This window comes from Ictalurus furcatus, chromosome 29, assembly GCF_023375685.1.
Source record: "Ictalurus furcatus strain D&B chromosome 29, Billie_1.0, whole genome shotgun sequence".
Taxonomy (NCBI): domain Eukaryota; kingdom Metazoa; phylum Chordata; class Actinopteri; order Siluriformes; family Ictaluridae; genus Ictalurus; species Ictalurus furcatus.
The window spans coordinates 2,509,595-2,535,268 of record NC_071283.1 but is presented as its reverse complement, the minus strand read 5'-3'; the positions used below and the strand labels follow the sequence as shown (position 1 = coordinate 2,535,268).

General features: G+C 44.4%; 1 protein-coding gene across 8 annotated transcripts in view; it reads left to right on the top strand.

Annotated features, from left to right (window-relative positions):
* The first annotated feature begins 1,949 nt into the window (after positions 1 to 1,949).
* dnah6 (dynein, axonemal, heavy chain 6) overlaps positions 1,950 to 25,674 on the top strand; it is a 39,741-nt gene continuing 16,016 nt past the window's right edge. Inside the window, exons 1-54 of one of the 8 annotated variants that reach the window (XR_008385134.1) lie at positions 1,950 to 2,042; positions 2,395 to 2,453; positions 2,986 to 3,258; positions 3,391 to 3,546; positions 3,654 to 3,910; positions 4,115 to 4,382; positions 4,509 to 4,643; positions 4,755 to 4,860; positions 5,025 to 5,139; positions 5,317 to 5,485; positions 5,639 to 5,749; positions 5,932 to 6,042; positions 7,273 to 7,362; positions 7,504 to 7,624; positions 7,714 to 7,865; positions 7,996 to 8,148; positions 8,265 to 8,516; positions 8,646 to 8,774; positions 8,901 to 9,014; positions 9,645 to 9,788; positions 9,926 to 10,081; positions 10,188 to 10,238; positions 10,325 to 10,417; positions 10,521 to 10,640; positions 10,737 to 10,917; positions 11,273 to 11,369; positions 11,482 to 11,686; positions 11,826 to 11,990; positions 12,327 to 12,437; positions 12,795 to 12,920; positions 13,041 to 13,196; positions 13,491 to 13,652; positions 14,012 to 14,149; positions 14,244 to 14,411; positions 14,525 to 14,673; positions 14,838 to 14,945; positions 15,281 to 15,842; positions 15,925 to 16,047; positions 16,539 to 16,712; positions 16,793 to 16,927; positions 17,404 to 17,492; positions 18,105 to 18,237; positions 18,360 to 18,507; positions 18,650 to 18,807; positions 19,197 to 19,328; positions 19,454 to 19,625; positions 19,824 to 19,970; positions 20,504 to 20,577; positions 21,364 to 21,518; positions 21,899 to 22,130; positions 22,949 to 23,101; positions 23,679 to 23,819; positions 25,023 to 25,265; positions 25,411 to 25,578. Coding sequence is in view for 7 of the 8 variants with exons in the window: in XM_053618759.1 (XP_053474734.1) it covers positions 3,046 to 3,258; positions 3,391 to 3,546; positions 3,654 to 3,910; positions 4,115 to 4,382; positions 4,509 to 4,643; positions 4,755 to 4,860; positions 5,025 to 5,139; positions 5,317 to 5,485; positions 5,639 to 5,749; positions 5,932 to 6,042; positions 7,273 to 7,362; positions 7,504 to 7,624; positions 7,714 to 7,865; positions 7,996 to 8,148; positions 8,265 to 8,516; positions 8,646 to 8,774; positions 8,901 to 9,014; positions 9,645 to 9,788; positions 9,926 to 10,081; positions 10,188 to 10,238; positions 10,325 to 10,417; positions 10,521 to 10,640; positions 10,737 to 10,917; positions 11,273 to 11,369; positions 11,482 to 11,686; positions 11,826 to 11,990; positions 12,327 to 12,437; positions 12,795 to 12,920; positions 13,041 to 13,196; positions 13,491 to 13,652; positions 14,012 to 14,149; positions 14,244 to 14,411; positions 14,525 to 14,673; positions 14,838 to 14,945; positions 15,281 to 15,842; positions 15,925 to 16,047; positions 16,539 to 16,712; positions 16,793 to 16,927; positions 17,404 to 17,492; positions 18,105 to 18,237; positions 18,360 to 18,507; positions 18,650 to 18,807; positions 19,197 to 19,328; positions 19,454 to 19,625; positions 19,824 to 19,970; positions 20,504 to 20,577; positions 21,364 to 21,518; positions 21,899 to 22,130; positions 22,949 to 23,101; positions 23,679 to 23,819; positions 25,023 to 25,265; positions 25,411 to 25,578 (8,121 nt within the window). In the remaining variant the exon portion in view is untranslated. Of the gene's footprint in view, positions 2,454 to 2,976; positions 3,259 to 3,390; positions 3,547 to 3,653; positions 3,911 to 4,114; positions 4,383 to 4,508; positions 4,644 to 4,754; positions 4,861 to 5,024; positions 5,140 to 5,316; positions 5,486 to 5,638; positions 5,750 to 5,931; positions 6,043 to 7,272; positions 7,363 to 7,503; positions 7,625 to 7,713; positions 7,866 to 7,995; positions 8,149 to 8,264; positions 8,517 to 8,645; positions 8,775 to 8,900; positions 9,015 to 9,644; positions 9,789 to 9,925; positions 10,082 to 10,187; positions 10,239 to 10,324; positions 10,418 to 10,520; positions 10,641 to 10,736; positions 10,918 to 11,272; positions 11,370 to 11,481; positions 11,687 to 11,825; positions 11,991 to 12,326; positions 12,438 to 12,794; positions 12,921 to 13,040; positions 13,197 to 13,490; positions 13,653 to 14,011; positions 14,150 to 14,243; positions 14,412 to 14,524; positions 14,674 to 14,837; positions 14,946 to 15,280; positions 15,843 to 15,924; positions 16,048 to 16,538; positions 16,713 to 16,792; positions 16,928 to 17,403; positions 17,493 to 18,104; positions 18,238 to 18,359; positions 18,508 to 18,649; positions 18,808 to 19,196; positions 19,329 to 19,453; positions 19,626 to 19,823; positions 19,971 to 20,503; positions 20,578 to 21,363; positions 21,519 to 21,898; positions 22,131 to 22,948; positions 23,102 to 23,678; positions 23,820 to 25,022; positions 25,266 to 25,410; positions 25,579 to 25,674 lie in introns of those variants that run through there. The other 7 variants (XM_053618759.1, XM_053618762.1, XM_053618763.1 and 4 more) reach the window with 7 other exon arrangements.

The following is a 25,674-nucleotide window of genomic DNA, read 5'->3' as shown; positions in this document are numbered from 1 at the left end:
TGTTAAGTCTTAACAGAAAGTCTAGTCAGGGTGGGCTTGTGTAAACAAATACGTTTTAAGCCTAGACTTAAACACTGAGACTGTGTCTGAGTCCCGAACACTAACTGGAAGGCTGTTCCATAACAGTGGGGCTCTATAAGAGAACGCTCTTCCCCCTGCTGTAGCCTTCACTATTCGAGGTACTTATAAATAGCCTGCATCTTTTGATCTAAGTAGGCGTGGCGGATCATAGAAAACCAAAAGGTCGCTTAGATACTGTGCCGCGAGACCGTTTAGTGCTTTATAGGTTAATAATAGTATTTTATAATCAATGCATGATTTCACTGGGAAGCAATGCAGTGTGGATAAGATCGCGGTGATGTGGTCGTATCTTCTGATTCTAGTTAGGACTCTAGCAGCTGCATTCTGGACTGACTGGAGTTTGTTTATGCTCCTACTGGAACATTCAGACAGTAAGGCATTACAGTAATCTAATCTGGAGGTGACGAAGGCATGAACTAATATTTCTGCATCATGTAGTGACAATATATTTCTTATCTTAGAAATATTTCTGAGATGAAAGAAGACTATCCTAGTAATATAATCTACATGAGCATCAATTGATAGACTGGAGTCAATAATCACTCCAAGGTCTTTTACTGCTGCACATGATGAGACGGAAAGTCCATCTAGAGTAACTGTGTGGTCAGAAAGATTACTTCTAGCTACACGTGGTCCTAATACAAGTATTTCTGTCTTCTCAGAATTAAGTAAGAAAAAGTTCATAAGCATCCAACGTCTAATGTCTTTTACACATTCCTCAACGTTATTAAGCTGCTGTCTGTCATCTGGCTTCGCTGAAACATACAACTGTGTATCTTCAGCATAACAGTGGAAGCTAATTCCATGTTTATGAATAATTTGACTTAGAGGTAGCATATATATAGTAAAAATCAGCGGGCCTAAAACAGAACCTTGTGGAACACCAAATTTAACCTCGGTGTGCGTGGAGAAGTCGCAATTTACATCTACGAACTCATAACGATCGGTCAAATAAGACCTGAGCCAGGAGAGGACTAAGGTCGAGTAACACAAGCAGCGAGACGCAACCCTGATCAGAGGTCAGTAGTAGGTCGTTTACTACTTTAACTAACACTGTCTCTATGCTGTGATGAGGTCTAAACCCTGACTGATACATTTCATGAATGTTGTTCTGATGTAAGTACGAGCATAGCTGCTGTGCTACAACCTTTTCTAAGATCTTAGAGATGAAGGGGAGATTTGATATAGATCTACAGCTGGACAGCTGACAGGGGTCAAGGTCAGGTTTTTTAATCAGGGGTTTAATAACTGCTAATTTAAGTGATTTTGGTACATATCCAGTGCTAAGGGAAGAATTGATTATATTTAGAAGGGGACAAATCTGTTTAAAGAAACATGTAGGTACAGGATCTAGTATGCAAGTTGATGATTAAGCTGAAGAGATTAATGAAGCTAGTTCGGTCTCTCTAAGGGCAGAGAAACATTCTAATCGTTGATCTGATATTGCTATATTATCATCTACAGGGTTAGTTCTAATACTGTCTGGTTTTAATTTAATAGCCTGAATTTCACATCTAATATTTTCACTCTTACCAGTGAAACAATCCATGAAATCTTCACTGCTATGTAATGATTGTGTGCCCATGTCTGTAGTGGTTTTACTCCTAGTTAATTTTGCTACCGTGTTGAATACTCGAATTGATCTTGTTTTCTTCTCCTAAGGTGGAGAGAGAGACTGATCTAACATCACTAAGAGATTTTCTATACTTCCAGAGGCTCTCCTTCCATGCTGTTTGAAATATTACCAATTTGGTTCGACTAATATAGTGTTTAAGCACGTGATGTGACAGCCGCCGGTCGATTGGGCGACGATGTCAGTGTTTGAGGTTGCTAAGGTAGATGCACTCTTAGCAACACACCTTAGCAACCTCAAACAGCGACACCGCTGAGGCGACTGTTAAGCGGGATATATCTTTCTAGACTTCTTTCTAGACTTTAAATTTGGCTATTTCACCCGTGAAGTATGTAATATCTGGAACGACTTTTAAAACATATCACGAGTTCGCCTTTTTAAGTGCTCGGAAAAGTTAAAGTGAAGTCAGTTTAAGGTTCATTTAACTGAGCTAGCTGTCGCGCGCACTATTTAACGTTGGTTATTTAATTTTGAATCTGGAAGGCTAACTAATTAGCTTAGCGTCAGCTCGTCGTTTAAATTTATTTATTTATGGTTATTCTCGGAAGATTATAATGCTATTTTATTAATAATTCGTGTTTAAACATTCAAAATACACAGGCTAATATGAATAAAATCAGATAACTAACTATTCTCTCTCTCTCTCTCTCTTTTTTTATTTTTTATTTTGTCGTTTCCAGGTATTGTGAATATAGACACGACTGCAAGGCTTTGAATCACGCTTTAAGTAAAATAAATAGTAAGTAAATTTTATTTATATAGCACATTTCAGACAGCAAAGCTGACTAAGGTGCTGAACAGAGTAAGGAAAGTAAAACAGGAAACAGAATAAAACCAAATAACAAACAATGGGCAATAGTAAAAATTAGATTTAAAAGAATCAAGCTTTAGAGTCGACTCCATATTCCCAACGAACATAGAGTCGACTCTAAAGCTTTATTACTGCACAAGTGATTCTTCGATTCCAGGTACTGAGGTTGGAATACCGAGTCGATTCCAAAGATTTCAATCAAGCTTTGGAGTCGACTCCATGTTTCCAATGAATATAGAGTCTATATTCCTATTACCTAGTATCTAAGAATTGACTCCAGATATTAGGAATCGCCCTGTCAATCATGATAATGTATTATCCTATGTACTTAATATTGTGGGGTTTTTCCCTAACTTTTAATTCGAGATTTGTGCTGAATCGATTCTTGGAACGGACTCACTGAGTATTGATATCGATTTCAGAATGTTAGCAAGGGTTTGAATCGTTAGCATTTCCCCAGCGTCCATTTGTAGGGATTGAAGAAGAACAGGAGCAAGACAGTGACGACAGCGGAAGCAGGATGTCCTCGCCCGATCCGGGTGGACCGACCCGAGAGGACGGTGCGCGCAGGGTGTCAGGAGAGCGCCCTTCCACGTTAACCCGCTCCTTAACGCCAGTGGATCCAGAACTGCTGAGATCGCGCCTCATATCGACAGGGCCTGGTGTCCTTCAGCATGATCCTGACATACTGGTGTTCACACCTCACACCTTTACACAGCAGAGACAGCTACTGGTGAGACCATCACTAGATCGTTCATTTAATTTGTGCTTTAATTCGTGTGCGCATTCAGGGCACTCGTTGCTGCTCGGAGAAGCTGTGTGTTTGCGCGTGTAATAACTATATGCTGATTGTGCTCTATTCTAGCCAGCTCTGACGCAGCACCAGAACCGAAACCAGCACGAGAACATCGACAGGAAAAGATCGATCGGTTCTGGACGGAAGCCTTGTACGGAAAGTTCAGATGCCAGTTCCTCCACTTTACGCCTCCCTCAGATTCCTGACCATCTCAAAGAAAGACAGGTCTCTTTATTCTTCTAGCTAGTAGTTAGCGAGCCAGTTTGAGCCTCTACGTGAGTTAAATGCTCTCCAAAGTCATTGCTCTTCAAAGTGATTTGTTGTGTCTGTAGGTGCAGCTCATGCAGCGCTCCACCTCTCCTGCCAAAAAGCTGAAGAGCTCCTCCAAAAGCTACGCCGCCGCTCTGAGCCCCGTTACCCACGCCTGGTCACGGCCCGTCTCCCATCCTCTGCATTTCAGCTCAGTAGAGGAAGTGATCCGCGCCGAGATTCACTCTCCCTGTGAGATTGCGCAGATCATCCGCACCAACCCTCACCTCGGCTTCTTCTACATGACGCCGTCGGCTTCCAAATCGTCCTACGACCTAAAGTAAGATTCGATTTGTTTCAGGTTCATGTGTGTGTATATATATATATATATATATATATATATATATATATATATATATATATATATATACGGCCTCAACATTGGGAGGTGTGTGAAGCGAGTGCGAGGATCATGAGGACATGAATGGCAGCATTCTGATGATTGATTTTCTCTACGATGATTGGATTTTTTTTTCCCTGACAGGATCGTAACATATGCAGCCATTGACAAATCGAACTACTACACGATCAGCGCGAGCGGCGTGACGCATTTCAGCAGCGACGGCACCAACTTCGTCTCGCTGGAGTGCTGGGAGCAGGAATACCTTAACCATCAGCGGCTCCTGTGCATCCCGACCTTCGCCCTCTTCCGCAAGAGGAAAGCGTTCCGTACGTGGCGCAACAACGTGCGCTACAAAACCCTCAGCGCATGCAAGTGCGCCCTGCAAGAGAGCCTGTTCGTCACGAACGAGGTGCGTGTGCTGTTCCTGGACTTAAAAAAAAAAAAAAAAGGCGGAGCATCAGTTATATTGGATCTGCCAATGACATCATCATGTTATGAATGAATGAATGAGTTTCCCCTGTCGGTGTTGTTGCAGTCTCTGAGACCGGCGTTGCTGAACATCAGGGAACTGTGCTATCGCATCAGCGACGTGAGCCTGTGCAGAATCGAAACGCGGCGGACGCACACACTCGAGGAGTTCCAGTCCGCTCAGTACACTCAACTCAAGGAGGTGAGGTGATTAACGTGATACATGATCTAATGTATTTAAAAAAAAAACTATTTAATAATTACCTTTATTTTAACTCGTGTGTGTACGTGTGTGTGTGTGTGTGTGTTGCAGGTGTCCTCGCGACTGGCGGAATTTCGAGAGCTGGTAAAGGAGGTGGCAGTGACGGCATGTTACACGGCTCTCCTGGAAGCCGGATACATACCTGACTATGGCAAAGGTGAGAACGGTCCACACACACAGACACACACACACACTTGTTAACACACTGGTTGGATGTTGTCTGGTGTGTATTAGATTGTGGATGACATAACTATGCTTTTTTCTGGATGTCTTGAAATGTGTGAAATCGTGTGTGTGTGTGTGTGTGTGTGTGTGTGTCAGATGGAGATGAAAGTAAGCCATGTGCCGATTTGGAGCAGTTGTATGAAGAGACTCCAGAGAAAATGAGCTACAGCGAGCAGCACATCAAGAAATGCCACTGTAGTCGGCTCACTTGGTTAATATCTTACACACATACGTACATACACACACACACACACACACGCAGAAACACATAAACACATTGCTTACCTTGATATAAGAATATTGGTTGATATTAGAAAAGGGCATGGGGTAACGTGATGTTTATGGTTGCTATGCATGACCGAATGTGTGTGTGTGTGTGTGTGTTCAGTTTTATCCGCCTGGCTGATTATTTGGTTATGAGCACCCTGCACACGCTGGGCGTCAACTCCATGAGCAAGCTTTTGAGTGCGCTCCAGGAGCCCAAAACAGACACCCCGTCTCACACGCTCATACAGAGCTGGGCCAGCGCAGAGGTCACACCTGACACGGACGACAAGGTATGTGTGTGTGTGTGTCGGTTTGTGTGTTCATTCTGATGTGTGTTAGTTTTGTCTGTGAGTGTATGCCAAGTTTGTTCTTGCATATTTTGAACGTTTGCTGTGTGTGCTGCATGGGTTTGCCGTGTGTGTGTGTGTGTGTGTGTGTTACAGGACAGTGTGTCAGAACAGAATGCAGAAGCTTCAGTGTTGCCTATGTTTATCACAGAGCTGATGCTGGACACACATGCGCTGTCCTTCCAGCCGTCCATCAAGGACTTCCAGGTGTGTGTGTGTGTGCGTGCGTGCGTGTGTGTGTGCATGTGTGTATGTGTGTGGTTGCAAAGGTTTTACACCAGACTCTCTAATGATACCCAGAATTCAGGCTTGAGAGATTAGTGTGTTGACTTTTGTGTGTGTGTGTGTGTGTGTGTGTGTGTGTGTGTGTGTGTGTGTGTGTGTTTCAGGAGACTGTAGCAGAGATAATGTCCCGTTTCCAGGAGACAATCCTATGTTTGGAGCCTCTAGTGCTAGACTCCGACTTTGACGCCTTCACACGACCCATTATTAACAATAAGGTACAACACTACTGACACACACGACTCATCAACACTATTGACACACATGATTCATAAACACTATTGACATACGACTCAACACTACTGACACACATGACTCATCAACACTATTGACATACAACTCATCAACACTACTGACACACATGACTCATCAACACTACTCACATACGACTCATCAACACTACTCACATACGACTCATCAACACTACTCACATAGGACTCATCAACACTACTGACACACAACTCTTCAACACTACTGACATATGACTCAACACTACTGACACACGCGACTCATCAAAACTATTGACACACGACTCATCAACACACATGACTCATCAACACTACTCACATACGACTCGACACTTTTGACATACAACTCAAGACTACTGACACACACGACTCAACACTATTGACATACGACTCAACACTACTGACACATGACTCAACACTATTGACATACGACTCAACACTACTGACACACGACTCGACACTTTTGACATACAACTCAAGACTACTGACACACACGACTCAACACTATTGACATACGACTCAACACTACTGACACACGATTCTTCAACACTACTCACACACGACTCAACACTACTCACACACGACTCAACACTACTCACACACGACTCAACACTACTGACACACACGACTCAACACTACTGACACACACGACCCGTCAACACTACTGACACACACGACCCGTCAACACTACTGACACACACGACCCGTCAACACTACTGACACACACGACCCGTCAACACTATTGACACACGACTCAACACACATGACTCAACACTACTCACATACGACTCAACACTACTCACAGTACTCATCAACACTACTGACACACAACTCAACACTACTGACATATGACTCAACACTACTGACACACACGACTCAACACTATTGACATATGACTCAACACTACTGACACACATGACTCAACACTATTGACATACGACTCAACACTACTGACACACATGACTCATCAACACTATTGACATACGACTCAACACTACTGACACACACGACCCGTCAACGCTACTGACACACACGACCCGTCAACACTACTGACACACACGACCCGTCAACACTACTGACACACACGACCCGTCAACACTACTGACACACAATAAAGTTCCATAATATTAAGTAAACAACTTTCTGTTGACGTTTGTGTTTTTAAAAAATTCTATATACGTGTGTGTGTGTGTGTTGCAGATCATGGAGAAGACCTGTGGCGATGGACCTGATTTAGAGGCCACACTGGAAAATGATCAGTACCTGCAGAATATCATCTGTAACGTCAAGGTTCTTGTCGTCGTTGTTCTACGCATAAACAGCGATCCAGCATCAACATAAAGTTTTCTTACGACATATTAGCCTCAGTGTATTTTACCGCTAACAGCCGCATAACGTCGGGTGTTAATATTTTGTGTTTTCTACTCCCAGAATTCCATCCAGTTTGCATTTGATGCCGCCGACGCGTACGCCCACACCTTCAAGTCATTCCACCTCTTCTATAAAGAGAACGAAAGCCTGGACCTGGAGGCTCTTAAAGAACAGGAGCATGGTAGAGTACTTGTCAGAGTACTTTATTAGACAGTAAAGATAGTACTTCTCTTTCTAATGTGTGTGTGTGTATATGTGTGTGTGACGTAGATTTGGCGTTTTTTGATGAAAGTCTGAAGAGGTATCATAGCCAGCATAAGGAAGCCCTGGCCATTAAGCTGAAGAGACACCTGGGAATCCTGTTGGTGGACACGACTCAACTAAAAAGCAAGCTAACACCATCTCCACTGCGCTGCATAGAGGTTATACACACACACACACACACACACACACACATACACATTTCCTAGGTCTGTCTATATTACCCATAATCTGCTACACACAGCCAGTCATTAACAACGAGATACACTAAATGATGTGAATCCCCTACAGGCCATTAGTGACATTCTGCCACTTTTAGCTAAGAGAAAAATGGACGCGGTCATCACTGAGATACAAGACGCCTGCTTTAAACTGGAGCTCGTCCCTACAGCTACCATCGAGTACGTCGACTCCCTCACCTTCCTGGATGAGATCCAGGAGCGGGTAAGAGTTAGAAATTATTGTGACAAGCCTCTCATCACTCTTAGTATATGTTAATATAATGGAATTAATTTCTCTCTCTCTCTCTCTCTCTCTCTCTCTCTCTCTCCATGTCTCAGGTTGGATCCCTGGACGAGGAGGTCGAGACGGTATGTCAGATGTATAAGTTGATTGAAAGCTACTCCGTGCCCACTCCGCCGGAAGACCTTGCCGTTTTCAGTACACTTCGACCGTCCAGGGCGTCGATAAATAGCAGCATCAACAAGGCGGTGGGAAAGAGAGACGCTAACATGGCCCAGTTCTGCCAGCACATGCAGCAAGACATCAAGGAACTCAACAACGAGGTGACCAGGATCAAACGACAAGCGGAGGTAAGACAGCTGATACGCACACCACCTTTGGTTTTATAGTCGACTCATTCAGGTAACAACTTTATGTAAACAACTTTTGTAAACAACGTTGTGTTTTGTTTTGTTTTTTTTGTCTTTTTGGATTTCCAGAACAGTCTGCTTCTGGATATCGATGCGGATCGGGATCAAGTTCGTACGTTGCTGGGAGAAACCCAGAACTCCATAGACGAGCTGCAAGAGCAAGCCTTCCGCTACAAATCCTACCAGAAGAACTTTAAGGTCGGAAGACGTTTAAGGGCATTTCGGAACTTCAGCGGTACTGTGTGCACGTAACACTCTGTACTTGTTTTGTGTCTCGTTTCTGCACATCTTTTTTTATTTCTGTGTGTGTGTGTTTGAGGATAGGTGGAGGTGACCAAGTACGACTCTCTGGAGGAGCTGAGTGCTGACGTGAAGCTGAAACATTTGCTGTGGGATTCATTAGAGGAGTGGGAAAAGTGGCAGAACAGCTGGATGCAGGTATACACAATCATATACAGGTGCATACATACAGCGCATTTCAGGGCTCACAATCCTGGAACTAAGTTCCTGTGCTGAAGTTTCTTGGAAAAAAAGTTCATAGATGTAATTTATTTTTTTCTTTTAATTGTGGAACTAAAGTTCTGGATTTAAATTCCTAGGTAAAAGTTGTTGGGTTTAAATTGCTGGGTTAAAATCCCTGGAATTACATCCCCAGCTCCTGGATCTAAATCCATGGGCCAAAGTTATTGGATTTTAGTTACTGAGCTAAAATCCTTGGAATTTAGTCCCAGTTCCTGGATCTAAATCCATGAGCCAAAGTTATTAGGCATGAAATCTTAGTTTAAAGTTCCAGGACTTCAATTCCTAGACTTAAACATCTGGAGCAAGCTTCTAGGATTAAGTTTCTGGAGTGATTTTCTGTTCTAAAGTTTCTGGACTAAGGCTCTCGAGCTACAAATTGCTGGAGGTTTCTGAACTCGGTAAAACGTGGAAGGTGATTTCTCTAGACCATATAAGTTTATAAATCGCCACGTGTATTTATGTTGCATGGATCTTTTATCCCTTTATCGTTATTCTTTGGAACATCTGATAACCTGGTCCGGCCATGTTCTTACGTGTCTGTTACAGAGTAAATTTACCGATCTCGACTCGGAGCTCCTGAGCGCCCAGGTGAACAAGTACGGAAAGTACGTGAACCAGCTGGACAAAGGGCTTCCACCCAACAGCGTCGTGCCCCATCTCAAAGCTGCCGTGGATGCCATAAGGGAAAAGGTGGAGCAAGAATTCTTCCAGTTTGACTAGTGCTTTACACTTTGGTCCAATTAAAGTATTTATTTATTTTTTACAGGCAGACAGACGCTTTCCTTGGTGTTTCGTTGACATGGTTTTGTTTGTGTGTGTGAGTGTAGCTACCAGTGATCTCTGATTTGCGTAACCCATGTCTGAAAGAACGGCACTGGATCAAGTTGGAGAGCATCATGGGGGTCAGCCTGCTGGAGAACCCACTCACTCTTGATGCCCTGCAAGAACTCGGTGTCTTTAACTACGCTGGGGAGATCCAGGAGGTCAGTCAGAGACACATGGCTTTGATGAGTTGAATGAATTTGTCCGGTTATATCTGTTGTATGTCAGAGATGTGACAAGGAGATGTGACTTTTTGATGTGTCTCAGATTTCAGGCCAGGCGTCAGGAGAGGCAGCTCTAGACACAGTGGTGAAAAAGGTCAGTGGCAAAGAACATTGTCATTTCTTTCCACATTTCTTTGTGTCAGACGTTTGCGCAGATTTATAGACTCACATCGCTACTAGGTGGAGGACACGTGGAAGACCACAGAGTTTACGGTGCTATTACATCGTGACTACAAAGATGTGTTTATTCTCGGAGGCACAGACGATATCCAGGTGAGAAACGAAGAACACAGTTCGCTTACACTGGCAACGGACCGTTTTATAAATAATTCTAGTGAGTGTCACATGATTGGTATGCGTGTGTTTTTGCGTGTAGGTGTTGCTGGATGACAGCTCCATCAATATGGCCACAGTGGCTTCATCACGTCACGTGGGTCCCATTAAGAAGACGGTAGACAAGTGGCAGCAACAGCTCTCCCTGTTCAGCCAGACGCTGGTAAACAAACTCGGAGTATACTTCCATGATCACGTGCCTGTTCTCCTTTCTAATTCTTGCGCAGTTCTGATCGTTTCGTTCTTTCTCCGTGTGCAGGACGAGTGGGTGACGTGCCAGAGGAACTGGCTTTATTTGGAGAGCATCTTCAACGCCCCCGATATCCAGAGGCAGCTCCCTGCTGAGGCCAAGATGTTCCTGCAGGTGGACAAATCCTGGAAAGACATCATGAGGAAGGTGAACACCTTTCCCAACGCACTACGTGCTGCTACACAGCCAGGTCAGACACATCAGCGTTACACAGTCATCACATCTGCGATTAACATTGAGACAAGGCAATATATATATATACACACACATAGTACCTACAATAAATATTAATATATGCTGACAGCATAGGTGTGGCTCCTAACAAATGAAGTTGTTATAAGTACTCTATAAACAGTATGTATTGATATAACTCCCCTAAAGCTGTTATAACTACTGTGTAAATCATTCATATTTAAGAGTTGTTATAACTCTCCTATAGGACATGCCCAGTAAGGCTGTTATAACTCCCCTAAGGCACGATAACATCGGTTCACTTAAAGACATCACATAATACACGTTGGACTTCTTCTTCTTTCGCACTTCAGAGCTTTTGGAGATCTTCCAGAACAACAACCTTCTACTGGACCAGATTCAGAAGTGTCTGGAGGCCTACCTGGAGTCTAAGAGAGTTATTTTCCCCAGGTGTTTTTTTATAAAGTCGCTCCAGACTAGTGCACAACACTCACTCGCGAACACAAATGCATTTTTCTAGATGTAGCTTTGTACTCACGTAGAGTACGTGCGTATGCGTCAGGTTCTACTTCCTGTCCAACGACGAGCTGCTGGAGATCCTGGCACAGACACGCAACCCCCAGGCCGTGCAGCCGCACCTTAGGAAGTGCTTCGACGCCATCTCCCGGCTGGAGTTCGGAGCCTCGCAGACTTCTGATGTTGTAGGCGAGGCTGAGAAAGCGCACAGCAACGACATCCTGGCTATGATCTCACCCGAGGGAGAGAAGGTCGAAATCACATTTAAGCCTAAAAAATCAATTTAGTGTTTGTTTTGTTTTTTCAGTAAATGTAAAAAGATTTTATCCAGGTACACACTTAGGATTTATGTGTGTGTGTGTGTGTGTGTGTGTGTGTGTGTGTGTGTAGGTGGCTCTAGGAAAAGGTCTTAAGGCTCGTGGGAATGTGGAGGACTGGTTGGGGAAGGTGGAGGAGGCCATGTTTGCCTCTCTCAGACGCCTCAGCAAGGCCGCCATCCCAGACTACCAGAGCAAACCGCGGGTGGAGTGGGTGGTGGCCGGACATCCTTCACAGGTTTGCGTGTGTGTGTGTGTGTGTGTGTGTGTGTGTGCGTGTAATCTAGAAAGTTTAAGAACTTCTGGAAAATGTTCCTGCATAAATTGAACAGGGCTGTCTGGTTGTGATGACTTCCTTTCTTTTTCTGGCTGTGAGGAAAAAAAAATTCTATTTGCCTTGATTGAATCGAATCAGTAACGAATCGAATCAGTAACGAATCGAATCAGTAACGAAGCCCACAATACTCACAGAAAAACGTATTGAAACGTCACTCATCAGGATATAGATACCGATATCGATGTTGCCATCAGCGAAACAGACTCTTCTTTAACATCACATCATTTTCCCATGTAGGTGGTGCTGACCATCTCCCAGCTGATGTGGTGCAGAGACATGGACAACTGTCTGGAGGGAGACCACGACCACTTCGAGGCCCTCCAGCAGTTCGAGCTCGAAAACATCGAGGTGACGTCCAATCGGCTAAAGAATTAGACATTATTCAGTAGTTACAATGAAAGTAATGGGACAGGTGTGAAGATATGAGTCAAGACTGCAAATTCGGACCCACGTACAGGAAATTTTAGGGAGAACGAGAATGATGAGAGTCAGATTTCATAAAAAAGCCAAAAAAAATTAAGATAGTTTAACCGAAAAGAGCGAGCGCTAAAGATTATTATATCTAATTGTAGACTAGCATGTCCAAACTATGGTATGTGCTGTGTGAATATATTAAACAGGATTATTGTATTATACTGTTTATAAAATGCATGGTGTAATATGTGGTAATGTACGGTGTGTGTGTCTGTGTGTGTGTTTATACAGAGGCTGAATGCGTTGGCCGCTCTGGTTCGGGGTAACTTACCCAAAATACATCGGAGCATCATCACAGCTCTCATTACAGTGGATGTCCACGCCAGAGACATCGTCACCGAGCTCGTCAATGAAAAGGTACAGACTGCGACACACCTTCCCTTCAGAGCGAAGGGAACCATGGGTATGGTCAGCTCTGATTGGTCAGAATATATATATATATATATCTCACATGTCTTTGTGTCTATGTTCACGTAGGTGGACTCAAGCAGTAACTTTGAGTGGCAGAGGCAGCTGCGCTATTACTGGGACATGGATCTGGATAACTGCGTGGCCAGGATGGCTCTGTCTCAGTACATCTACGGATACGAGTACCTGGGAGCCTGCCCGCGTCTGGTCATCACCCCGCTCACGGTAAAGACGCGTTAACAATACGTTAAGAATTCATAATGCATAACGTAGTGTAGTGCAGGTTATTATAATATTATTTATTTAAAAAAACTATGCATAATACATTATGGAGGCTTTATAACATGCTTCGAATGTGTTTATCGCTCGTTAGAGAATCGTGTGTAAGAGTGAAGTTTTAAAGATACGTTCGTGTGCGACCTTTACGTCAGGAACGCGTTTAATGTAAAAAAAAAAAAAAAAAAAGACATTGGAAATGACATGCTTGTGCTTGTTTGTGTTGTTTGTGATGGTTTTTAGGATCGGTGCTACCTGTGTCTGATGGGGGCGCTACAGCTGGACCTGGGCGGCGCTCCGGCAGGTCCCGCCGGCACCGGAAAAACCGAGACCACTAAAGACCTGGCCAAAGCCCTGGCCATCCAGTGCGTGGTCTTTAACTGTTCCGATGGACTCGATTACAAGGTGGCTTATCGGTTTTAGGATCCACTTCCTGTTCCGCTTTCTACTTTGCACACTTTTTTTATACATTTTTTTACATTTATTTTTTAACAACGAGCCAGACCATGTGTCGTGTAGTGCAACAGTTCTGTCCCAAGGAGGCAGCAGAGCCCCATATTCCTCGCTTATCTTTTCATCAACACACCCGGGCCACGTTGGCACTTTGGGGTGCCAGGTTTATTATTGTTTAGGTTATTATTATTTTTAAGTATAGGATAAGACCTTGAGTTTTACTCCTGTATTTTCGAGAGTGTGAGAACATTTCTGTCTGTTGATATAAATGTAATGCATTTACATGTCTGTTCCATTGTGTGTGTGTGTAGATGATGGGCACGTTCTTCAGTGGTCTGGCTCAGTCTGGAGCCTGGTGTTGTTTCGACGAGTTCAACCGCATCAACATCGAGGTGCTCTCGGTCATCGCCCAACAACTCATCACTATAAGAAACGCAAAAGCCGCCAAGGTCACACACACACACACACACACACTGATACAATGTTTTATGATGTTTAGTTAATGATAGTGCGTGTAGATAAATAGGGTGTGTGTGCGTGTAGGTGTCTCGGTTCATGTTCGAAGGGAGAGAGATTAAGCTGGTGATGACATGCGCCGCCTTCATCACGATGAACCCAGGCTACGCAGGCAGGACCGAGCTCCCAGACAACCTGAAGGCCCTCTTCAGACCCGTCTCCATGATGGTGCCCAACTACGCCCTCATCGCAGAGGTGTGCTCGGGCGCGGTCGTTCATCACGTTACGCAATAACGGATGTATTCTGCTGTGTTACAGAACCGTTTCCACGTTGAACCCGCTTGTTCACGTTGTCTCTTTCGCTGTAGGTGATCTTGTTCTCTGAGGGCTTCGAGTCCAGTAAGACTCTGGCGAGGAAGATGATTCAGATGTATAAGCTGTGCAGCGAGCAGCTTTCCCAGCAGGACCACTACGACTTCGGCATGAGAGCCGTCAAATCCGTTCTCGTCATGGCCGGGTATGTCCATCTATGTACAGGCTGAACATATTAGATTAGATTAGATTAGATTAGATTCATTCATTGTTGTTGTTGTTGTTTTTAATTGTTAATTAAAACAATCTATGAATGTAACAGAAGTCTTGCTGGAATAAATTGAGCGTGTGTGTGTGTGTGTGTTCCAGGTCTCTGAAGCGAGAGAACCCACACCTGAGCGAGGACGTGGTGTTGATTAGAGCACTACGAGACTCCAACCTGCCCAAGTTCCTCAAGGACGACGCAGAACTTTTTGGGTAAATGAAATAAATAAATAAATAGTAAATAACCGCAAAGCTTACATATGGAGTATCAAAAGTCATTATCACAGGACCACTAGAATCAGGCACTAGGAGGAAATTAGGGACAAATTAGGAAATACAATTAACTGACATTTGCAAATTCTTTTCAACTAAAAAGCTGGAATTATATACTATATAACTGTTTTTTTTAAAGCCTTGCCCCGTACATAACATGAGCAGCACGTAATGTTATACCAGATGAAAAGTAATGAACATCCGAACGTCCATAATTTGAAAATCTTGAACCTTGTGTCACTCGGGTCAATCCAATCTTTCTTGTGTGCGTTTAGCGGTATTCTGTCGGATCTCTTTCCTGGCGTGGGCGTCCCCGGGCATGACTACGGCGCGCTCCAGTCGAACATCGAGGCAGCTCTACGCGCCCGCTCCCTGCAGCCCGTCGCCAGCATGACCGCCAAGGTGATCCAGCTGTACGAGACCATGCTGGTGCGCCACGGTGTCATGCTGGTGGGCCCTACAGGCGGCGGTAAGACCACGGCGTACCGTGCCCTCGCTGACGCGCTGCTCGTGCTTCACGAGACGGAGGGCTGCGAGGCGAATCCCTTCTACCAGCCTGTCAAGACCTACGTGCTCAACCCGAAGTCAGTGAGCATGGGTGAGCTGTACGGCGAATCCAACCCTCTCACGCTGGAGTGGAGGGACGGTTTGATGGCGCTGTGCGTCCGCGCCGCCTCCAGCGATCCCACCGACACGCACAAGTGGGTGGTGAGCGACGGACCCGTGGACGCACTGTGGATCGAGAACATGAACACCGTGCTAGATGACAACAAGACGCTGTGTCTGGCTAACAGCGAACGGATCAAGCTCACACCTTCTATACACATGATATTCGAGGTAAGCTGGGAAAAACAGAGCGAAAGTCATAGTTTTTTTTTTTTCTTCTATTAGTCTGTTTATCACTCTGTTTATCCGTCAGGTTCAGGATTTAGCCGTAGCCTCTCCAGCCACAGTCAGTCGCTGTGGGATGGTGTACTTCGACCCAGAGGAGCTGAAATGGATGCCGTACGTGCAGACGTGGCTCACGGGCCTCTCGGACAAGGTCTGACCACTCAAACCCTCCACCTTGAAACACACACACACGTGTATACGGTACAAAGGGCCATGTTCGGGAACTCTAATAGCGTTAATCAGCGAGTCTATTAGCATAACTCCAGAGATGTAGCACTAATTGTTAAATAATTTATTTAGATAATCAGCACTTTTGGAGCAACAGGAGCACTTAAGAACTTGGAATGAAACACAATGAGTGTATGTATGTGAGTTGTTTGAATAAATGTCTCAGCAGTGTGTGTGTGTGTGTGTGTGTGTGTGTGTGTGTGTGAGGATCACAAAACCCTTAAGTAAGGTGTTACTTTGGTTTTTTTTAGCAAACAATATCTATGATATTGAGGGAGAATGTAAAGGTCAATCAGGTCAAAACCATCAGGAATGTGAATAGTGGTGTTGATCATTAACTAGATTTTCATCATATTGAGACACATACCGTGTGTGTGTGTGTGTGTGTGTGTGTGTGTGTGTGTGTGTGTGTAGGTGACTGAGCCCATACGTGCGCACCTGATGGAGCTCTTCGTGCAATATGTCGAGAAGGGTCTCCAGTTCGTTTCGAAGCGCTGCACCCAGGCCATGGCTCAGGTGGACATCAGCAAAGTCACCACCCTCTGCTGCCTCCTCGAGGCGCTGCTGTTCAACAAGGGCCTTAAAACGGTACCTTCACGAACTCTTAATGTCAACCGTAACGTAAAAGTCTGCGAAGAATGTTAAAACTAAAGCCAAAGTTTGTACAGGACTCCAGCGGCATGCTCTGCCAGACGTTTGTGTTCTGCTACGTCTGGGCCATAGGCGGGAATCTGACGGACGGTTCCCGGGACGCGTTCGACAGCTTCGTGAGGCGGCAGTTCCAGGACAACGCCGACGCCAAGGTACTCGCTTACCGTAAACGCAAGCTGCTTCACTACACACCGCTAAAATAAATATAGAATAGTATTATAATGAATAATAATAAATGTTTTATGAGAATATATGCGAGGGGTGATATTCGTTTCAGAAGGGCAGAGAGTTCAGGGTGTGTGCGAGGGAAGCAGGGAAGAGACGTACGATGCTGAATATGGGATAAGCTGGTGTTATTTATTATTCATGAAATCATTTTCTCCTGTTTTATTAGCACAGCTTCAATGTTGCGTGCAGCAAAAAAGAAAAACTGAATTGAAAGGAGACGTTTCTGTTCTGAATGAATCCCACAGACACACGATCTTCTTACGCACACAATCATCTATATAAGAACTACTGTATAAGAATCATGGCCTCGACTCTACTTTTCTCTTTGATGCTTATAATAATGATGAATCTCTCTCTCTCTCTCTCTCTCTCTCTCTCTCTCTCTCTCTCTCTCTCTCAGCTCCCGAGCGGAGGAGATCTATGGAGTGTGCATATGGACTTTGAAACCAAGCGCCTGGAGCCATGGGAGAAGATCATGCCATATTTCAGGTTGATTATCACACATATCCACAGATACACACCCCATGGGGTATTTTGTCTTATTACCTACACTACCCGTCAACTTTTAGACACACTCATTCTTAATTTTTATAGCACAAATGGAACGATGGAATCAAAATAATGTCATATTTTATCATCTTCAAAGTCGACGCCCTTTCCGCCTAGAATTTCCAGCAATGTATTCTCAGCATTTTCTCGATCGATTTCTTGAGGAATTTCCCCGAGATGCTTTTTAAACAGTATCGAAGGAGTTCACACCGACGCCGGCCGCTTTTCGGAAACATTTTGCTCAGAGTCATCTGTTTAAAAAAATTAATATTTTTTTTGTAAATAAAATGTTAGTTTTCTGATGAAAGAAATGACTACGTCGGCACGGTTACATTTTTGTAATTTCAAACGTTTAAGATCAACCTTAACCTTCAGATCAAACGGTTTTTGAAGATCATGAGAAACATTTCAGTCGAGTGTGTCCACAAACTTTTGACCGCTGGTGTACACGCGAGATGGTTGTGACTGTGAGATGGCCCGTCACGCAGCAAAAGTCGATTATCGTTGTATACGACCGCAGCACGGTGTTTTATTATCAGTGTTTTTGTGTAGGTATAACAATGAGATTCCCTTCTTCGAGATGTTGGTGCCCACTGTGGACACGGTGCGCTATGGATACCTGATGGAGAAACTGCTCTCTGTGGGACACTCGGTGCTTTTCACTGGCATCACTGGAGTAGGAAAGGTGTGTGTGTGTGTGTGTGAGAAACAGATTACAGATGAAGTAGGATATACGGTATGTAAACTGTTTATCTATGTGTGTGTGTGTGTGTGTGTGTGTGTGTGTGTGTTATATCTGCGGATCAGTCGGTGGTGGCCCGTGGTTTGTTGAACAGCGTACAGGAACAAGCAGGGTACATCCCCGTCTACATCAACTTCTCCGCCCAGACGTCCTCAGCTAGAACGCAGGAGATGATCGAGTCCAAGCTGGAGAAGAAAAGGAAGAATGTACTGGGTATGCGCATACACGTACACACACACACACACACACACACACACACACACACACACACACACACACACGAGTCTCTAATTCCTCGTACACCAGAGAGGTAAAATTGCATTTATATTTCCAAAGCTCTGTGCGTGTGTTTCAGGTGCTCCCACTAATAAGCGGCTACTGGTGTTCGTGGACGATCTGAACATGCCGAAGTTGGACAGTTACGGCTCACAGCCTCCAATCGAGTTGCTGCGACAGTTTCAGGACTTCCAGGGTTTCTACGACCGTGACAAGTTCTTCTGGAAGGAGATTCAGGTCATTAATAACACACATTAATTAATTATTCATTCATTCTTTAACTGTGTTTACTTGTGTGTGTAAACAAAATTCATTCCAGTCAGAATTGTCTTCTCTACTCGTCCCTTCATCTCTTCTTCCTCACTGTCCTTTGTACTCGTCCCTTCATCTCTTCTTCCTCACTGTCCTCTCTACTCGTCCTTTCATCTCTTCTTCCTCATTGTCCTCTCTACTCGTCCCTTCATGTCTTCTTCCTCATTGTCCTCTCTACTTGTCCCTTCATCTCTTCTTCCTACGTGTAGCATCAGTAGGTGTTGTGACTTGCCAGTTTGTGTATATTGATATCGTGGGTGTGTATGTATGTATATATATATATATATATATAAAATGTAATTTTTGTCCTGTAGGACATGACCGTAGCGGCAGCATGTGCGCCCCCTGGTGGAGGTCGTAACCCTGTGACCCCTCGTTTCATCCGCCATTTCAGCATGCTCTGCCTCCCGACGCCCTCCGAGCACAGCCTTAAGCAGATTTTTAAGGTCTCTCATATAGACACCCCACACACACACACGGTTGAATCTGTTGAATACACACACGGCTTATATAACCTGTTATGGCTCAGTGCCTTTTTAACATGCGTGTGTGTGTGTGTGTGTTTGTGCAGGCGATCCTGTGTGGCTTCCTCGCTGATTTCCCAGCGGCAGTGAAACAGACTGCAGGCAGTATCGTGGATGCCGCAGTGGAGATTTACCGCCGCATGAGTGTGGATTTGCTCCCTACTCCAGCCAAATCCCACTATGTGTTCAACCTTCGAGATCTGTCCAAGTGTGTGCAGGGTGAGACACACACGCGCACACACACACACACACACACACACACACACACACACAATCCCAACTTGTATAAAAAATATTTTAAGAGCCATCTTTGTCCGAAACCTAGCCTGGTATATTACACAGCATGTTGTTATTTACTATTTATTTATTAAAATAGGGCTCTTACCGGAAAGATGAAGTTTGTTTGCGTGGTTTTAGGCATGTTGCAGTGCGAGCCCGGCACGGTGCAGGATCAGAACCAGATCTTCCGTCTCTTCTGTCACGAGTGTCAGCGCGTGTTTCACGACCGGCTCATCAACAACGAGGACAAGGCCTACTTCAACACCATGATCTGCGAGATGGCCAGTAAGAAATTTCCATCATCATAAAGCGCCATCGTTCTTAACGGAGCTTGAGGAATTTCCTTAAATAATTCTTTGACGATTGTAATGCCACGCCTTTTCCTGTTCCTGTTCTTGTTCTAACCCATGACGCATTTTATTCATTTAGAAACGATAACATGATAAACATTTACGGTAAGCATTTGATGTCAGACTAACTATAGAGCAAGCTATCGTTTTAAACAGACCGACAGGTCAGACTGATTCACTACCATGGCAACAGGGTAATATGACCTGAAAACTATGACCATATAAGGAAAGGGAACGCTAAAATGGGACAGATGGTGTACAGAATGGATCAACAGTGCCAGAGCGGTCGTGTTAGGACATTACATAGCTATGGAATTAACGATATTGCTATACTAGAAATGAGAGTTTATACATCAATTTACTTCACCGAAGCTCCTGGCGATAAAGCTACAGGAAGCAGCTTGCTTTGTCCATCCGTCCTGTGACGTTTGTCTGAAAATGAACAGTAGTCTTTGTTGTGTCTTCCAGGTAAACATTTCCGCATCAGGTTGGAGCCCAGTTATCTCACCAAGCATCCTATTATTTTTGGAGATTTCATCAAGGTGACTAACAGAATATTTTACACTACGTTAAAACAAAACTCTTATTTATGCACCAATAAATAGAGGGGTCTGAAAGAGTGTGGAAAAAAAAGTGCACTGTTACTAAAGTATTTAAATTTTTTTTAATTTTTATAAAAGCTTTGATGAGGTAAACGGATTATGCAACTCCACGAGTTCGTCGCTATTTCTTAGCACCAAGCTGCTTAAACGACATATCAAGCGTTTATGTAACACATCTAATTTGTGCATTAATGACTGTTATGTTATATAAAGTTTTATTCATTGAAGCAAAGCGATTATACTTTACCTGTTGACTCGTCTCCCCTCAGATTTAGTGCTGCAGTACTGCCGCAATTCTCAAAACGCCAACAAGATGGCGCCATTTATCGGTTTATCCGATATTACAAAACTGATAACCGATTATGGGAAAAATGCTTAAATATCGGGGAAAATAACATCAAAAGCGATTATCAGTCGATCTGTACTGAAGAGGTAGTGTTTCATAACCACCGTTTAACAAGTACCCAAAGAGTCTTTAAGAACATGGCAGTCTGAGACAGGGCGTAATGAAAATTCATGGCCAGGGTCACACCAAAGACAAGGTGAACGGAGAAGTGCGCGACTGCGTTCTGAACAAAACATAATAGGACGTGTAGAATTCCTACTTCATGTGTTCAAAATCTGGCTAAACATCCAAGTTGGCTAATTAATCAAACGCTAAAGGCGTTTGCAAACACGGGGGGGGTATAGGTATAGGGGTATATGTTCATTGAGCGTTTTGTGTAGGTCGGCGCAGAGAAGGCCGACCGCATCTACGAGGACTTGACAGACACGGAGAAGATCCGGAACGTTCTGCAGGACTACCTGGACGACTACAACTTGACCTTCTCCAAGGAAACCAAGCTTGTGTTCTTCCAGGACGCCATCGAACACGTCTCCAGGTAGATTACAGAACTTTTAATCAACGTCTTTAATAAGGGCTCAATAAAAGATCGAGCATTTGATGATCATCTATCTAGTGGTTGTTTGTTATATGGGCTCTTCGTGTGAAAGGCCGTTTATGGAAGAAACATGCCGGACTTGGTTGGCTTTTTCAAGACTACAAGTGAATCGATTCTGTTCTGCGAAAGAAAATCGAACAGATCCATTAAATCAAACATTAACAAATTTAGGGCAAACGAAACGGCCTAAATGTACTCGTTCGCAGATCAGCTGTGAGTTTAATTAAAATCGGGGTCTTTTTGACACACACAAGAACATTAGGGATGAACTGGTAACAGACAGTGTTCGTTCTTGATACGTTGTGACGTTTTCCTTTCAGAATCGCCCGCATGATTCGGCAAGAGCGCGGCAACGCCCTGTTGGTCGGTGTGGGCGGGACAGGGAAGCAATCTCTCACGCGATTGGCTGCTCACATGTGCGGCTACCGCTGCTTCCAGATCGAGCTCAGCCGCGGCTACGACTACAACAGTTTCCACGAAGATCTGCGTAAACTCTACAAGATGGCCGGCGTTGAGGGCCAGGACATGGTTTTCCTCTTCACTGACACTCAGGTACAGACAGGACATGCCCTAAATTCCCCAGGGTGGTTGTGGATCAGGTGGTAGAGCGGGTCGTCCACTGATCGTAGGGTTGGCGGTTCGATCCCCGGCCCACGTGACTCCACATGCCGAAGTGTCCTTGGGCAAGACACTGAACCCCAAGTTGCTCCCGATGGCAAGTTAGCGCCTTGCATGGCAGCTCTGCTACCACTGGTGTGTGAATGAGTGTGTGTGTGTGAATGGGTGAATGAGAACCAGTGTAAAGCGCTTTGGATAAAAGCACTATATAAGTGCACATTTACCAAATCCAGTGTTCACACACAGCATGCTAATCAATTATTTACCTTAACATACAGTTCAGTACGCCACTTATTGCCGTGTACAGGACACTATGCAGCACCGGGGCAGGCCTATACTACAGCTCACAGTATCCCCTGAAATATAAAACACTTATCAGAGAAGTCAGAGAAGCCATATATAGATTTCTATATATTTTCATATATAGAAATCTTGACGGTTTATTGAGCGAGAGAAAGGGGATAAAACGATAAAGATGTGGTATTTGGGGCAAACGCCAACAGCACCGGAGACTGCTGGATATTTCGGTTTGCGAAAATCTAATCCAAACAGCAGGAGGCTTGGAAAAGTCCTAACAGACACGTGGAATAACACAGCTTTTTCGTGAGGAGTGTGCGCTAAACGTTCCGGTCCATTAGCCGAGTGTGACGGATTCAGATGGTGCCGGAGAAGTTCATGCTGAACTTGTTATTGTGAAAGAGTTTACGCAGTGAAGTGTCGTGTGCGTAACGAGCCGTTTGCGACGTTCTCAGATTGTAGCGGAGGAGTTCCTGGAGGACATCAACAACATGCTGAACTCTGGCGAGGTTCCCAACCTGTTCGAGAAGGACGAGCTGGAGCAGGTGTTGGCGGCGACGCGGCCCCACGCCAAGGAGGCGGGCGTCGCCGAGGGCAACCGGGACGAGGTACAGACCATGTAAATTCCATCCGTCTACACTTTACACTTCCATGGCGTGGGTTTGTCTACACATCCTTTTTCCCATGCGCACACCATCCATCTGTCTTTTTTTTTTTTTATCCATTCACGTCATCCATCCATCCATCCGTTTTTCACCGTTCTTTCTTTATCCGTGTATTTCAATCACCAAACCCTGTATAATGCAACATTAATCCATCCATCCATCCTTCTAAACCATCTATCTATCCATCAGCCCATTCTTCTTACCGGTTATGTCTTTATCCATCTGTTCCTCTCATCAGGTCATTCATCATTCTTTCTCTGTTCTATCCATCTATTCTGCTCAAAACCATCCATCCATCCATCCATCCATCCGTCTCTCCACCCTGTACTTTCCTATTCATTTATTCCACTCACCAAGAATCGTTTCATTTAATCTCATCCATCCATCCACCTCGTCTTTCACTATCCATCCAGTCCGATTACCGGGTCATCCATCCCTTTATTCACCTGTTATTTCTCTATTCCGTTCCTCTGTTCTGCTTACCAAATCACTCATCCATCCATCTCTCCGCCCTTCGCAGGTCTTTCAGTTCTTCATCTCTCGTGTACGAGAGAAGCTGCACATCGTGTTGTGTATGAGTCCGGTGGGTGACGCCTTCCGCTCACGCTGCCGTATGTTCCCCTCGCTCGTCAACTGCTGCACCATCGACTGGTTTGTCCAGGTCGGTACCGCAAACCTCCATAAATCATGTCTTCTTTCTTCCCCCCGTCGAGCTCAGTGTCTCCAATAATAAACATGAAAAATCCTACGAGGATCCTTCTCTTGACCCGAGAGTGAGAAGGTGAAATGCGTCGACGTAAAAACGTAGGAATCTGAAAGACAATGATGATGCGCTCTAAATCTTTCCACAAATTTCTAAAATCCACAAATGCTTTTTATAATGCAAACGGATGCGATAATATTTGGTTGTTTTTTTTTTTTTTTTTTTAGAAGAAAACATTAATAAAGGGTGCGCTTTATTCTTTCTTATCCGTTGGATTGATTAGTAAAATGTAATTATAAAGAGAGTTGAATGCAGTCGGGTCTGGTGCGAGAGATTATCGTGTGTGTTATAGCTCTCATTCTTCCACAGAGGATTTGTATTGGCCACAGATGCTCCAGGCTCATTATTATTTTTTTTCTCTTCTTGCAGTGTCGGCTTCCTACATCTATCCATCTCTCTCTCTCTCTCTCTCTCTCTCTCTCTCTCTCTCCTGTCTTTCTTCGCTTCCAGTCTCCTGTCTCTCCTCTGTTCAGCCAGTGAGTTAATGAGTCGCATGCTGCTGAAGCTCTGCAGGCTGTTTATGAGTGCATTGTGCTAATTGCTATGTAGAGTGTGTAAGAGGGAGAGAGAGTAAAGTTTGAGTGTGTATAGCTGTGGAATGTATGCTACTTTATTTCTGAACGTGTCATGTTTGTTTATTTACTCATGGTGCCAGGACTGATTGAACACACTCGAAACATACAGTGGTTTTGTGAAAATGTATGCAGACCCCCGAGGTGGTGTGCACTCTTGAGCAGGTTTTCTTCAAGGACCTCTCGGTATTTGGCTGCATTCATCCTTCCCTCAATTATGACCTCAGATACCGTACTTCGCTGCACAGATGGTATTAATAGTACCTGGTTTTCACCAGATGCAGCTCTTGGAGTTGCGTTTTTGTCTCGTCAGACCAGGGAATCTTTTCATATGAATGTAACTGATCAGATCATATACTATTTTTTGTGTAATATAGGAGCCTTTTCATAGGAGGTGCAAATACCTGTACTGTTAATAGTGTTTGTCCTGCCATTGTCCAGCGCTGCGCGTTATTACTACAACCGAATTATAATTATAATGAATTATAATCTCTCTTCATCTCTCTCGCTCTCTCTGTCTTTGCCACAGTGGCCGCATGAGGCTCTGCTGTCTGTCTCGCAGACGTTTTTCCAGACTGTGGACTTCGGCAGCGAGGAGATGATGACCTGTTTGTCTCAGATGTGCGTGGAGATCCACACGAGCGTGATGGACATGGCCGAGCGCTTCTATTCGGAGCTCCGCCGCCGCTATTACACCACACCCACTTCTTATCTGGAGCTCATTAACCTGTACCTGAGCATGCTGGGAAATAAGAGGCAGCAGCTGGAGGCGGTGAGGGTTATAAACATGAACATATCAAACGTCCATGCAATGTTTATACTTCAAGGTGATAAGTGAGAAGTAATGCTCAAAAGCGACCCAAGAGTGCTCCGTGTGTGTTATATGTGTGTGTGTGTGTGTGTGTGTGTGTCTACAGGCTCGCGATCGAGTGAAGAATGGTCTGACCAAGCTGTTGGAGACCAACGACCTGGTGGAGAAGATGAAGGTGGAACTGTCGGCCCTGGAGCCCGTGCTCAAACAGAAATCCATCGACGTCAATGCCCTCATGAAGAAAATCACTGTGGACCAGGAGAAAGCTGACCAGGTGTGTGTGTGTGTGTGTGTGAGAAGATGGATGAATCATACAAATAAAACAATTTCAGTTTTATAGAATGGGTCAAATTATGTTTTTTTTTTTTTT